The following is a 13134-nucleotide window of genomic DNA, read 5'->3' on the forward strand; positions in this document are numbered from 1 at the left end:
TAGAATTATAAGCAAAGATGATGGATACATTTTTGGCAATGTGTTCATTTTAAATCTGAGTGCAGGGAAACAGTTCAGTAAGTAACTGAGCATTATTTTTCTGAAGGAAAATGAAGTACTCAGTTTTTCAAATGTATGTTGAAGGAGACAGTAAACCAAAAAAGGTATTTTTCTGGAATATAATGGATGTCAATGAAATGCCCACTGCCCTATTTCAATTTGCGTCTACACAGCGAGAAGGAGTGAGTTCAACAAAATCCATGGCTGATTTCATCAGGAAAAAGACAATGTCAACAATTAACCTGGGGTCTGAAACAACTAGCCATGTCCTTTAACCTGGAGACGGACAATTGGAGCTTTGGACTCTGACCCCGAGCTCAGCCTTGCGTTGTATTATTTATCTCTTCTGCTCTCTCTGTTTCAATGTTCTCTCCTCTGCTACTTTCCTCTCCGCCCTTGACAGGTGAAGGGGACGGTGGATCGCCTGCAGGAGAAGCTCTCCCCACTCCTGTTGGAGATAAGTTTCTCAGAGAAGATCCAGAAAGTGGTGTCAAATGTCCAGGTCCAAATTAAGGCTGAGGTACTTGTCTGTCTGCCTGTCTGTCTGCCTGAACATATCTCATTCAGTCCGAGTTAAACTTTGTGTATGTGTGTGTGTGACGTCTGTGTGTGTGTGCGTCTCTGTGTACATGTGTGTGTGTACGTGTGCGTGTGTGTTTTAGGCAGCCCATAGTAACCAGCAGAAGATGTTGATCAGCAGACAGGTTGAAGACCTGAGGAGACTTACAGAGACAGCTGAGGTATGACTTAAGCGCTACTTCAATACCTGTAGCACTCAATCAACCTCAGTTAACAACACCTCACAGTTTGAGTCATCAAATAAGTAGTATACTTGTTTGTGTATGTGTGTGTGTATGTGTGTGTGTGTGTATGTGTGTGTGTGTGTGTGTGTGTGTGTGTGTGTGTGTGTGTGTGTGTGTGTGTGTGTGTGTGTGTGCGTGGGTGTGGGTGTGGGTGTGTGTGTGTGTGTGTGTGTGTGTGTTTCTGCAGGTGTCTCAGGAGAAGGTGTTTACTAGTCTGTCTGCCCTTGGTGAAGAGCTAAAGAAACGCTACCAGTACTTGGACTGCAACAGGGTATGTCACTACCTGTGCAGAGGATGCTACTTCCTGTCCTCTTAATTGGTTTTCTGCATCTCACATCCTTCTGAGAGTTATTACTCTTTATTAATTACTCCATATTATCTATTGTCTAATAATCTGTCGGATTATGTAGTACCTCCTTATGTATACCACATGCGCGTATGCACGTTTGTGTGCGTCGGTGTGGTGAGTTTGTTTCTGTGTGTGTGTATGTGTATAAGTGTGTCTGACTGTGTGTATGTGTGCGGTGCGTGCGTTCCCATGTGTGTGTATGTCTGTGTCTGTGTGTATGTGTGCGGTGCGTGCGTTCCCATGTGTGTGTGTCTGTGTGTGTGTATGCGTGTGTGTAGGATTCCAGCATTGAGTCTCCTGCACCACAGCAGACTCTGCAGGGATCGTTTGCTGTGGCGGCCAGACCTCGTTCCAAGCTGCCCAGAACTCCGACCCGACCCACTGGAGAGCTCCCATTGGCTGCTGCTGCTGTGAGTGGAGCCTCCTCTGAGGACATCACCATGGGAGTGCTCAACAAGTAAATATTCAAATGAATGAGACTTAAATCAATTGTGCCATAATGTTAATACATTCATGGTTTTAACTTGAATATCATATTTTAGATTAAAGGGTAAGCAAATCCTTGAATTGGAACATACTTTTTTATTCTGACTAAAAGATATGTATTTGGTTAAACAGGGAGGAGTCTGCTAGTACCTCTCTAGCTCTTTTCCATAGTGGTGGTTGCTATTGCACTTGCACCTAATAACCCCTACCTTAAAATATTTGAATCTAAGGTAGTCTTTTTCTGCTGACAGTCTCAAATTATAACTCAAATATATATAATATATTTTATACGGCATACATTTTCTATACAATACATTTTTGAACAGGGGAAAAAATATATTAAAATGTGTATATGTGTGTTTAGGTTGAGAAGGTTGCCTCAAACGAGCAAGAATGAAAAGTGGGTTCAAATGTTTGGAAGCGACCCAGACCTGGTGCAGAACACACGGTACGTTCCCTCTAGAAGCTTCCAGGAGCGGACATCTATTGTTGTTTTGCAACATTGACAGAAAAGAATCCTATATCAAAGAGAGAAAACAGGCGTGAACAAATGCTTTATCTGTATCCTGTGTGTGTGTGTGTGTGTGTGTGTGTGTGTGTGTGTGTGTGTGTGTGTGTGTGTGTGTGTGTGTGTGTGTGTGTGTGTGTGTGTGTGTGTGTGTGTGTGTGTGTGTGTGTGTGCGTGCATGTGTACGTGTTTGCCTACCAGGTCCTTTAAGTTAACTGTCAACAGTGTTTTGAGGACGGCAAATGAGGTGCTTCTGCAGGCTGCCGAGGTAAACGTCTAGTGAACACCAACTCTCAGTCCTGAGACCCTCTGTTTGACAAAAGGCAACTCAAGGGAGACATCGGCACCTTGCCTGTTCCCTTACATTATAACCTGCCTCCTCGAACAACGGCAGCCTCCGATTGGTCCGTCAGTCAGCTGGACGCTCTGAGACTACTCTCACAGATCATCTGAAGTCTGAGAGCAGACTCAAATCTGGGTGAACAGGCCGTGTCTTTTTCTTTCGCTTCTTATATTTCGCTTCTTATCCCCGCCAGATTCTTATTTGGCGGTTATCTGTAAGCCCGTGATTGGCTGTTAACAGCCAACACAAACTCGTCAGCAGTGGTTAACTGTTAAAAAGTGTCTGTCTTTAAAGCTTTCAAACCAACACTGTGTATGTAGCCAATGTACAAATACACTCATGGGAAGCTTCATCCAGTCCACAAAGGAGACCTAGAGCATCTCCATAAGAGATGAGACAAGAGACAAGGCCGTTTTTGGTCTGCTATAACATAGAAAGACTGCTGGGCCAGCGATTGGTCTTAGACCCACCAGGGAGATTGAATCCAATACCTTGTAGAAGGAAATAATAATTTCTGGACATGTCAAGGGCATAGAGGGAGTCTTCAGACTTTTTTTTTAAAAGTTTTTTAAGTAACTAAATTAAATGCTGTAATTAGATACAACATAGATACAATAGTTCAAATGTAACATTATAGCCCCTCCCATTTATTGAATCCTGTCATCAATCCCCAATCTGCACTACTCCGCAATTCTACCTCCAAACCTCCATCCAATCAGATCAGGGGTTTATTAACACTATTTTTGCTGGCGTTGTATAATGACACAGAAAAACTTTGGGATTGAAAACAGTAGAAATTAAACTTCTATCAAGTGTTGGAAATTTTAATTAATATGTTTTAATATTTTGCAAAGAATATACACACATTGTATAATGCATATATATATATGCTTGAATGCTCGTGAAGGACTTGTACAGGAAGAAGGAATTTGACCAATGGGCTGAAAGGTTTATCAAGAGGCTGCTTGGATACCAGGAACAGGCCAAGCAGTTTAATACCACAAGTATACAAGGTAAACTAACACACACACACACACACACAGACACACACACACACACACACTCACACGGACACACACAGACAAACAAACACACGCATACACGGACATGCACACACACACACAGCACTGTTTTCCCTTTAACTCAAAGAGAGTGGGTGTGTATCATACAGAGTTTGGTCAGCAGCTGTGTGAGCTAGAGGAGGTGGTCCGCACGTTGGCACCGGTGATGCTTGGTAACCATGGGAAACGGCAGGAGGAGGAGCTGATGAAGGCAGTGGAAGAGTTCAGGACCAGGATGGAGGAGACGGCGAGCGCCACCAATCACACCCAGGTCTGTGCGTGTGTGTGTGTGTGTGTGTGTGTGTGTGTGTGTGTGTGTGAGAGAGTGTGAGTATGTGTGTGTGTGTGTGTGTGTGTGCGCGAGAGAGTGGTGTGTGTGTGAGTGTGTGCGCACGCAGGCAGCTCTTTGTATCCATGATGAGGATTTGTTAGTGTGTAATTTTGTGTATTGCATTGCATCCTTTGTTTTGCGTTTCTTCTCTTTATATCCTGAATTATCTTGGGTATTTATGTGGACTTAAATAAAGTAATACAATGTGTGTGCAGAGGAAGCATTCCAGCCAGCTGAAAGTGCGCCTGGGACATCCAGCATGTAAAGAGGAGCTAGATGCCCTGAGGAGGAGAGAGGAGGACAGACAGAGCCAGTACCGCAGCAGCATCAACAGGATTTATGAAGAACTACAGGTGTGTATTCCACTCCTCTAGCTAGTATGAAGAACTACAGGTGTGTAGTCCACTCCTCTAGCTAGTATGAAGAACTACAGATGTGTAGTCCACTCCTCTAGCTAGTATGAAGAACTACAGGTGTGTAGTCCACGCTTCTAGGTACTATGAAGCTAGTATGAAGAAATTGGCTTGCCAATTGGAAAAAAATTTGCACCTGCAGTACTCTACAAATATTGATCTATATTTATACATTGAAGTATAGTAGTTAGGCCAGTTGAAGTCGTTCTGCCTCACGACAAACATTTAACCCACCTAGGTGAATCACATTGTGCAACAGCAGAACGTGATAACCTCCACTACAAACAAATAACCTCAGCCACCACACTGTCCTCTAGGAGTGCATGCAGGCCAGACAGGAGGACGTCACAGCATCCCTGTCGTCCCTGACAGAGAGTTTAGTTTGCCAAGTGGACAACCTCCTTACATTGGAGCTTTCAGAACAGCTCCCTACTCCAGGTAACCTTTGACCCCTCTTCAGATAAAGACATGTACTGCAGGATTGAACGTCCTATCATCTTTATCATTAACATGTTGTGTCTGTTTTTTCTGTCACCACAGACACTGAAGCTGGAAAGGATTTGCTAATGCCCAACAGCGTCCAGACAGCCAACAGGTAACCTTAAAGCTCGGAGGTGAAACCACCAAAGATGCAGGATGGACAAGATGACCGTCAATGGGCGATGTTATTCAAACTATCCCACTCAAATGATATGCTGGTATATCACTACCATAGACCATTCAAACCAAAGAATGAAGAAACGAAATTAAGGTTTGCCCTGTTATGTAGCACCCTAAGGAATACAACCTGCACAGCTCAGGGCCCCGTTTCCCGAAAGCATCTTTAGCCTAAGTGGATCGCAGAGTGGGTCGTAAGAGCATCGTACAGTTTTCACACCGTTTCCCGAAAGCATCTTTGGTAACGAACGTCTTAAAAACGAGTCACTCACGAGTCACGAGTAGCTAACGAGTGCTCCAGGGTACTCGTAGGACGCTAAGAGCCTCGTTAGCCTACTATAGCCTCAGTGGCGTAGCCAGCGGACATTCCTAGTATTGGATGCGTTTTATTATAACACATTGGTAATGGTGTATCACGTGCGTCTGAGCCTAATGTGGGCCATTATGTTCTTAGTTTGAGAGAGACAGTCCAGGAAATGTTTGAGCAGGCAGGGCACTTAAAATGTGTGAGAGAAAGTGGGGGGGATTTGTGCAGACTGACATAGGCTACTCATAAAACGTAGCATAAAATAATGTAAAAAAAAATAAAAAAAATTATAAAAATAAAAATTATATATTTTTATAAAAAACAAGCAAAGGAGCAGGCAAAAGGCTGGGATATGGTGGGGATTGGTCACGTTGACGGGAATGTTTAGTGACATGTGGGAGGGTGGAGGGGGTTAAAAAAAAGTCTCAATCACTCTTCGACGTGCATGAAAACCAGCCGTGTAGTTATGAGGGAGGCCGTCCTCACACCGATCTTCCTCGTCGTCATCGTCCTCAATGTCCTCCAGTTCAACCAAAGCTACCCCAGCCTTAGCTGCAATGTTGTGCAACATAGCTGTCACACATATCACAGCGCATGACTTGGCCGGCGAAAACTGGAGCCCTCCGCTGGACTTGTGAAGGCATCTAAAGCGCAACTTCAACCTCCCGATCGTGCGCTCAGGATAAGGACTGCTATATATGTCGGCCTAGGCTTAATCAATTGTGTTTTAATATCTTTAGCATTCATATTATTGCAATCTATTCTTTTCGTAGGCTACTCTGCGGTTGGCCTTGATGGGGAGATATTAACCCTTTTTAACCCCATTTTCCTCCGACATTCCTGCGTCTCCCCCTGCGTCATAGCCCGTTTCAGCACCATGTCAGTGGACAGGTACAATCCTAAGATCGTCTTGAGTGCAGCGAATGCGCGTTCACGTTAAGAGGAGTTTCGGGAAACGCTCCAAAGAAATTATCGATGGTTCGAAAGCTCCCTCTTTCGAACCATCTTACGAGCGAAGATCCATCGATATCGGGAAACGGGGCCCAGAAGGGTTTTTCGATCACATTAACGACAGATACCTTCCATCGAAATAACTTTGGCCTTTTCAAATGGTGTCCAAGGAGAAGCCATGACCGTTGTCATTTGTCGTGGATGGATCGCTCATTGGTGTCAACAAACATAGGGAAAATAACTTAAAGGGCTGATATTATGCCAGCAGGTGTGAGTGTGATTAGCCACTTGTGATGTCACAAAAACACAGGAAAAGGCAGATTTTCATCGGCTTATAAACCCACTCACACCTGGTGGCATAATATCACGCCTTTAAAAAACAACTATATCCACGAATATCCTCCGTTATTTTCCTTTGTGTGTGGGGAGCTTTTATTATGTTGTGGTGTTTGTTTTGTTTATTTGTTGCGCGTTTTATGTCTGCCAGGATTGGGGCAGGACTTCCTATCTCACAGTCCCTTGCTGATGATACGACAGCATCCACGGTAACCATGGCTACCGAAGACAAAACCCTTATGACCATGGCCAATGCAACGTCCGCTGTAACCATGGAAACAAGCTCATCTAGTCAAACAACTATAGAACCCTGTGTTGATGCCACGGCAACAGCTGGTTCCGTCAGCAGCCCGATACACCAGGAAATCCTCCTACACAGAGACAGAGCTTTGAAGGTAATCATGATAGTTACACTATTATCTATACATGTATGTAGCTTGTAGTACACTTCCAAACAGATATTAAAATACACCCATGTACAGGACATATTCATATTCAGGAATTATATTAATATTTGCCTACAACACAAAACAGTGCATATAAGTAGTTTGTACGGTGTGTGCTCACATTGGAAAATAAGGTGTGTCTTTGTCTTTGTGCGTGTGCTTGTGTATGTGCGTGTGTGTGTAAAGCGCTATGAGGACGTCTCCAAGGCAGAGTCGGAGCGCTTCAGGATGGACAGAGAGCGACTGCTGATCCAGCTGCAGAGATGGACTCACCATTGGCAACAACAGATGAACACTTTGAGCACGCTCAAAACAGAGTAGACACCGTCAGTCCCAGAGCTGATTTATTAAGGGTTCAATAAAAATACTTATACTATAATTGTACAAAAAGGAGAGGTCTATTCAACAGTTGTATCTCCCTCTAGCCCGTTGTCAAATATATATAGTAAAATATATAGTATAGTGCTGACTTTTGTTTAGCCTGATTTAGTCCATCCTGCCATCCTAATAATCACAGCGTGGTTCCAGCACTGGTTTTGGAAGTTCAAGTGTGTCAATATTTCCCCCCCCCATCGCATTCTTTGACTTTTTAGTGCTTCAATCACTTTGAAGGGCTATGGTAGAGTACTATGGCCAGGGAGATTTTGTGACACTGGGTGCAGACAATGCATCAACTCAAACACACGGAATCAAACCCATTTGCAAACTGAGCAGCATGACAGAAATTACTTGGCCTTCTGAGAAGCTGCATTCATTTGGCCTCTTCGTCTACATTACAAACTTCTATCACAAAGAAATTGTTATCAAACATAGCACATGGGGGGATTAATAGTTCACAAGAAAATGCTTAACCAAGGCCTCTAGATCAATGTTATATAAAAGTGTCATTGCATTAATTATGCTATCTGCAGTATTCAAAATCTGTGATATACTATTTAAAAATTCATGACAATAAAAAAATACAGTATAAGAAAAATTAAATATCAAGCTATTTAGATGCTCTGTCTTATATTTAGCATTTCAAATTGTTTAAAAGGCAAATTATGATCTGGCTTTCAAGAAGAAATAAATAGTCTCAGCTGATGGTATTTTTAGAGCCAAGGAACAGAAAAAAGGACAATTCACAAGAAGTCCAATTAGTTCAGGAGGTCTCTGTGTAGATGATCAGACCAGACGAGTAGATGTGAGAAGGCTTGAGTGGATATGGCCAGATGGCACTAGTGCAGTCTTTCCCAAAGACTGGGTCGCGACCCACATGATTTAATTGGGTCGCCAAATAAATGTAAGATAAAAAAAAAGTTTACTTTTTCTTTTCTTAATGTTGATTGTTCGAATCGATTGACTGTTTGCTAAAAATAGCTGCCCTTAAACACACGCCTACCTGTTTGGCATGAGCATTTAAAACAAGAAGCATGTTTTTGAAAGTGCTGTACTATTTTTTATATTGGTCGCGATGGTTTGTAATTATAAAAATTAGAAACCATCCCCAGAAAAAAGTTTGGGAAACACTGCACTAGTGGATGTCAGAGGTGTGCGTTGAGATCTTGTCGATTGACTGCAGCAGCTGTGACACTAAATGCAGATTCTCTGCTTCTCCCAACAGCTGTCTTCACAGACACAAACAGACAGACGGACGGACAGACAGACAGACAGACAAGAGTTAGATAGTGGCATCTAGCAACAATATTCTGAATATAGGCCTGCAAGTGTTTAGGAGGTAGAGCAGTAGAATAGGAGGGTGCGTGAGGTTAGGATGTAGGATGGTAGAGTGCTAGTGGTTAGGATGGCAGGGTGTTAGTGGTTAGGAGGTAGGATGGTAGAGTGTTAGTGGTTAGGATGGCAGGGTGTTAGTGGTTAGGAGGTAGGATGGTAGAGTGTTAGTGGTTAGGATGGCAGGGTGTTAGTGGTTAGGAGGTAGGATGGTAGAGTGTTAGTGGTTAGGATGGCAGGGTGTTAGTAGTTAGGAGGTAGGATGGTAGGGTGTTAGTGGTTAGGAGGTAGGATGGTAGGGTGTTAGTGGTTAGGAGGTAGGATGGTAGGGTGTTAGGGGTGAGGAGGTAGGATGGTAGGGTGTTAGGGGTGAGGAGGTAGGATGGTAGGGTGTTAGTGGTTAGGAGGTAGGATGGTAGGGTGTTAGGGGTGAGGAGGTAGGATGGTAGGGTGTTAGGGGTGAGGAGGTAGGATGGTAGGGTGTTAGTGTTTAGGATAGTAGGGTCATGGGAGGTAGGGTGTTAGGGGTTAGGAGGTAGGATGGTAGAGTGTTAGTGGTTAGGATGGCAGGGTGTTAGTGGTTAGGAGGTAGGATGGTAGAGTGTTAGTGGTTAGGATGGCAGGGTGTTAGTGGTTAGGAGGTAGGATGGTAGGGTGTTAGGGGTGAGGAGGTAGGATGGTAGGGTGTTAGGGGTGAGGAGGTAGGATGGTAGGGTGTTAGTGGTTAGGAGGTAGGATGGTAGGGTGTTAGGGGTGAGGAGGTAGGATGGTAGGGTGTTAGTGTTTAGGATAGTAGGGTCATGGGAGGTAGGGTGTTAGGGGTTAGGAGGTAGGATGGTAGGGTGTTAGGGGTTAGGAGGTAGGATGGTAGGGTGTTAGGGGTTAGGAGGTAGGATGGTAGGGTGTTAGGGGTTAGGAGGTAGGATGGTAGGGTGTTAGTGGTTAGGTGGTAGGGTGTTAGTGTTTAGGAGGTAGGGTGTTGGTGCTGAGGATAGTAGGGTCCTGGGAGGTAGCAGGGTAGGGTTTTATACTGACTTGATAGAAGAGCGAGCTTGGATGGCAGTCTTGCCGAGGTAATCTGCAGCCGTCCGAGCATTTTGTTTCATGGCTTTCATCGTTTCAAGCTGCTCTGCTAGAAGGCGTTCATTTTCTAATTTAATGATCTCCATGTGACCCTACACACACACACACACACACACACACACACACACACACACACACACACACACACACACACACACACACACACACACACACACACACACACACACACACACACACACACACACACACACACACAATGATTTCACTAGTACTTCTGACTGTGTTGTTGTTACTGTGCTTTAGACCACACACAACTGGGAAAGTGTACCTGGAGCTGCTGCAGCTCCTGCTTTAGTTTGGAAACGCCGCTCTCTGCCTTCACAGCTCGCTTCTGAAACACAGATATTCACACACACGGACGTATAACCACCCTCTCCTGGGTCTGGTCGGTAGGAATAAAGGCTCTGGTCTAGAGAGTATGCATCTATATGGTGAGGTCTAGACCGGTTCCCAACCGGGGGTAAGGGAGCAGGTTCCAGGGGGTTCTTGGTAAAGATTTGAATTTACGCCTCAAGGCCCATACAAGAACTCCAAAGGGTTTGCGGCTGACCCAAATTATGTTATATCAGAACCAAACCATAACCTAATCATCAAAACAAGCCATACCATGGGGACTTAGGTACCACATGTACCAATATCACAGTAATGATGTGCAATACCAAATACAAGTTTTTAGAACACATTATTTGGAAAATAGTTTTTTGAGGGCACAGCTTGGTTCTCTAGAGCCTCGACATGGCTCATCCAGGGGTGGTCCAGGGGAGGTCAGGGGTCAGGACCTAGGGTCATGAGCTAGAGGTCAGGGGTCAGGACCTAGGGTCAGGTGCTGGAGGTCAGGGGTAAGGGCCTAGGGTCATGAGCTGGAGGTCAGGGGTCAGGACCTAGGGTCATGAGCTAGAGGTCAGGGGTCAGGACCGAGGATCATGAGTTGGAGGTCAGAGGTGGGGGTCAGAGGTCAGGGTTGGGGGTCAGGACCTACGGTCATGAGCTGGAGGTTCTGCTCCACCGAGTGGACCATGCTCTCCAGGGCCTGCGCCTCCTTCTCCTCCTCGTGCCCTCGGCGGATTAGCTCCTCCGACAGCTGCTGGATCCTGGGGGATGAGAAGAGATGCATGCTGGGTCAATTATGGCCAGACTTCCTGTGTAGGGAGGAGGGGGCGGAGCTCACCTTTCTTTATAGGCGCTGGACGACTTGTGGAGATCGCTGACGCTCCTCCTCAGAACCATGTTCTCTTCTTGGAGCTGCACACACACACACACACACACACACACACTTCATTTGTCATGCGTCACGAGTCATTTGCGTGTGTGGGTGTGTGCCAGGGTGTGTGTGTCATAACCTGCTGCATTGAACTCTTTCTGCTGAGAGAGTTTGGCGTCTCCAATATGGTAGTTTCATCATCTCCTTCATAATCTTCCCCTCCTCTTCCTCCAGTCCTGCTGAGACGCGAGACAGAAAACATATTTTGCAACGTCTGAGAGGAGATGTCGGCTGTGTGTGTAAAATCTGATCTGAAACACAAAATATCAGTTGTTGTTCTCTTGCCTACCTTATCTCCTTAGCTTCTTCTTCTTCTTGGTCTTCGTCTGGAAGCCAGAGAGAGGAGCTCCTGTCCCCCTCTTCCTCTTCCTCAGCAGCAGCAGCAGCCAGTCCAGACTCTGCCCCTCCCTCCTCATCCTCCTCCAGAGAGAGAGACAGAGAGACGTAGAGAGATAGAGAGGGTGTGAGAGAGAGAGACAGAGAGACGGAGAAGAGAGAGAGGGGGAGAAAGACAGAGACGTAGAGAGATAGAGAGGGGGGGAGAGAGAGAGAAAGACAGAGAGGGGGCGAAAGAGGAGGAGGGGGAGAGAGGAGGAGAGAGACAGGGGGGGGGGGAGAGACAGAGAGGGGGAGAGGAGGAGAGAGACAGAGGAGGGGAGAGACCGAAGGAGAAAGATCAAGACGTGTCAAGCAGCATTCTATAGAATATCAACTGGTTTAAGGGAGCAGGGGGAAGCAAACTTCTGAATGGAGGGAAACCTAATCCCAGTTTTTCCCACCGAGAAATGTAGTAATCAGGAAAGCATAAAGCACTTGTTATGCGTTTGTCTTTTGTTTTTGAGCAGAGAGGAAGGTCGAACAAGCCAGTGAGTGAGACGGATAGAATGATGTAATCTTCACTAACTACCTGGGCCCTCAGCACACTGCGAAGGGGCTCCCAGAAGAAACTGCTTTCCATCGCCGGGGCAAAGGTGGGCGTTCTGCTCTGGCTGCTGGTGGTGTCATGCACCTGAATAGACACACATAATCATAATCAACCTATTAAAACCCATGCACGTCATACATACAATCACTTATCTAGTGAGTGAATTTTCTTAGAAACTACCAGCCATATTCAACGGTCAGGGTAAGATAACCTTACTTATTTGGACATCTACTAGAAGAGCCAAGCATTAGACAATAAAAAGATTGGTCAAGATGCATACATTAATGTTAATATGTGCCTCAGAAAGACAAATTGTCAGCAATAAACAAATTCCACAAGTCATTACTATTTAAAGTATTAAAATAATGAACATGCAGTCAAGATATGCTGGTGTTTGCATAGTTTCACTGTAGGATTGCATTGCTTAATCTTTGCAGCTGTAAGTCAGTGTGCCCGGCCGATCGGGCCATCGGACTACCTTCCTCCTGTAGGAGCCGCTCGTCTCCTCGGAGCCCGGCGCGGGTCCATGGTGGCGGACGAACTCTCTGAAAGAGAAGGGGTTGAGCTCAGCCTCCTGGACCTCGTCGTCCCCTGTAACACAGCACGATATGTATTAACACAGTAACACATATTGCAGTATTGCAAGGACAACTTCCATTGTGTAAATTAAATTCCTTCCTTTTCACTTGATTGCATTTCTATATTATTTCTACATCCTCTCTGATTGTACCCATAGTAGTGAGGTACGTACCATCTACGATGAGGAGGGTTTTGGCGGAGCTCTTGTTTTTGGACATGTCTCTGGACAGTGAGACACCCTCAGACCAGCAGTCTGAAGTCTGAAAACTAGCAGTGTGAAGACCAGCAGGGAGCTCAGAGATCCCGCGTCATCGCCGAGCAGCACTTCACTGACCAGCAGAGGAAGCCCGCACGGTTTCTTCTCAAGCCTTAAAACCGAAGCCGCCAATCCTTTCTAAAAACAAGGACATCCAGATGTTTAGCTGAAAGGGGGTACGATAACACGGAAAGGGATCTATCAACAGGAAGGACACGTGTTAAATTGTCAACTTCTCATTGGCTACC

At 45.3% G+C, this 13134-nt stretch overlaps 2 protein-coding genes across 5 annotated transcripts in view; one reads left to right on the forward strand and one right to left on the reverse strand.

The window, feature by feature from the left end:
* Window positions 1-7805, forward strand: part of ccdc180 (coiled-coil domain containing 180) — a 19449-nt gene extending 11644 nt beyond the window's left edge. The window contains exons 23-35 of the mRNA XM_056592100.1: window positions 464-580; window positions 723-800; window positions 1051-1134; window positions 1491-1669; window positions 2063-2146; window positions 2408-2474; window positions 3457-3562; window positions 3721-3881; window positions 4157-4294; window positions 4672-4792; window positions 4895-4949; window positions 6757-7000; window positions 7238-7805. Coding sequence (XP_056448075.1) covers window positions 464-580; window positions 723-800; window positions 1051-1134; window positions 1491-1669; window positions 2063-2146; window positions 2408-2474; window positions 3457-3562; window positions 3721-3881; window positions 4157-4294; window positions 4672-4792; window positions 4895-4949; window positions 6757-7000; window positions 7238-7372 — 1569 coding nt within the window. The 3' untranslated portion in view covers window positions 7373-7805. The remainder of the gene's footprint in view (window positions 1-463; window positions 581-722; window positions 801-1050; window positions 1135-1490; window positions 1670-2062; window positions 2147-2407; window positions 2475-3456; window positions 3563-3720; window positions 3882-4156; window positions 4295-4671; window positions 4793-4894; window positions 4950-6756; window positions 7001-7237) is intronic.
* On the reverse strand, window positions 6494-13113 carry entr1 (endosome associated trafficking regulator 1). Of its 4 annotated transcripts, none has more exons than XM_056592103.1 (10): window positions 12803-13113; window positions 12530-12642; window positions 12034-12135; window positions 11416-11546; window positions 11206-11305; window positions 11034-11107; window positions 10845-10956; window positions 10134-10196; window positions 9797-9936; window positions 6494-8658 (listed from the first exon to the last, which is right to left on the reverse strand). In XM_056592103.1, exons 1-10 carry the CDS (start codon window positions 12846-12848, stop codon window positions 8565-8567), a joined length of 975 nt encoding a protein of 324 aa, XP_056448078.1. In that variant the 5' UTR covers window positions 12849-13113; the 3' UTR covers window positions 6494-8564. The 4 variants fall into 4 exon arrangements, with proteins under 4 accessions (XP_056448078.1, XP_056448081.1, XP_056448080.1 ...); XM_056592106.1 differs by having other exon boundaries at window positions 6494-8654; window positions 12803-13105; XM_056592105.1 differs by having other exon boundaries at window positions 11416-11543; window positions 12803-13104.
* Window positions 13114-13134: the final 21 nt, after the last annotated feature.

This window comes from Gadus chalcogrammus, chromosome 6 (assembly GCF_026213295.1).
Source record: "Gadus chalcogrammus isolate NIFS_2021 chromosome 6, NIFS_Gcha_1.0, whole genome shotgun sequence".
Classification (NCBI taxonomy): Eukaryota; Metazoa; Chordata; class Actinopteri; order Gadiformes; family Gadidae; genus Gadus; species Gadus chalcogrammus.

Bases quoted from the DNA above. Each gene is read 5' to 3' on its own strand.
- entr1 (XM_056592103.1), bottom strand. From the start codon at position 12,848: ATGTCCAAAAACAAGAGCTCCGCCAAAACCCTCCTCATCGTAGATG. The intron at 12,643-12,802 runs GTACGTACCTCA...GCTGTGTTACAG, and splicing joins AACCCTCCTCATCGTAGATG to GGGACGACGAGGTCCAGGAG. The intron at 11,108-11,205 runs GTTATGACACAC...GTGTGTGTGCAG, and splicing joins GAAAGAGTTCAATGCAGCAG to CTCCAAGAAGAGAACATGGT.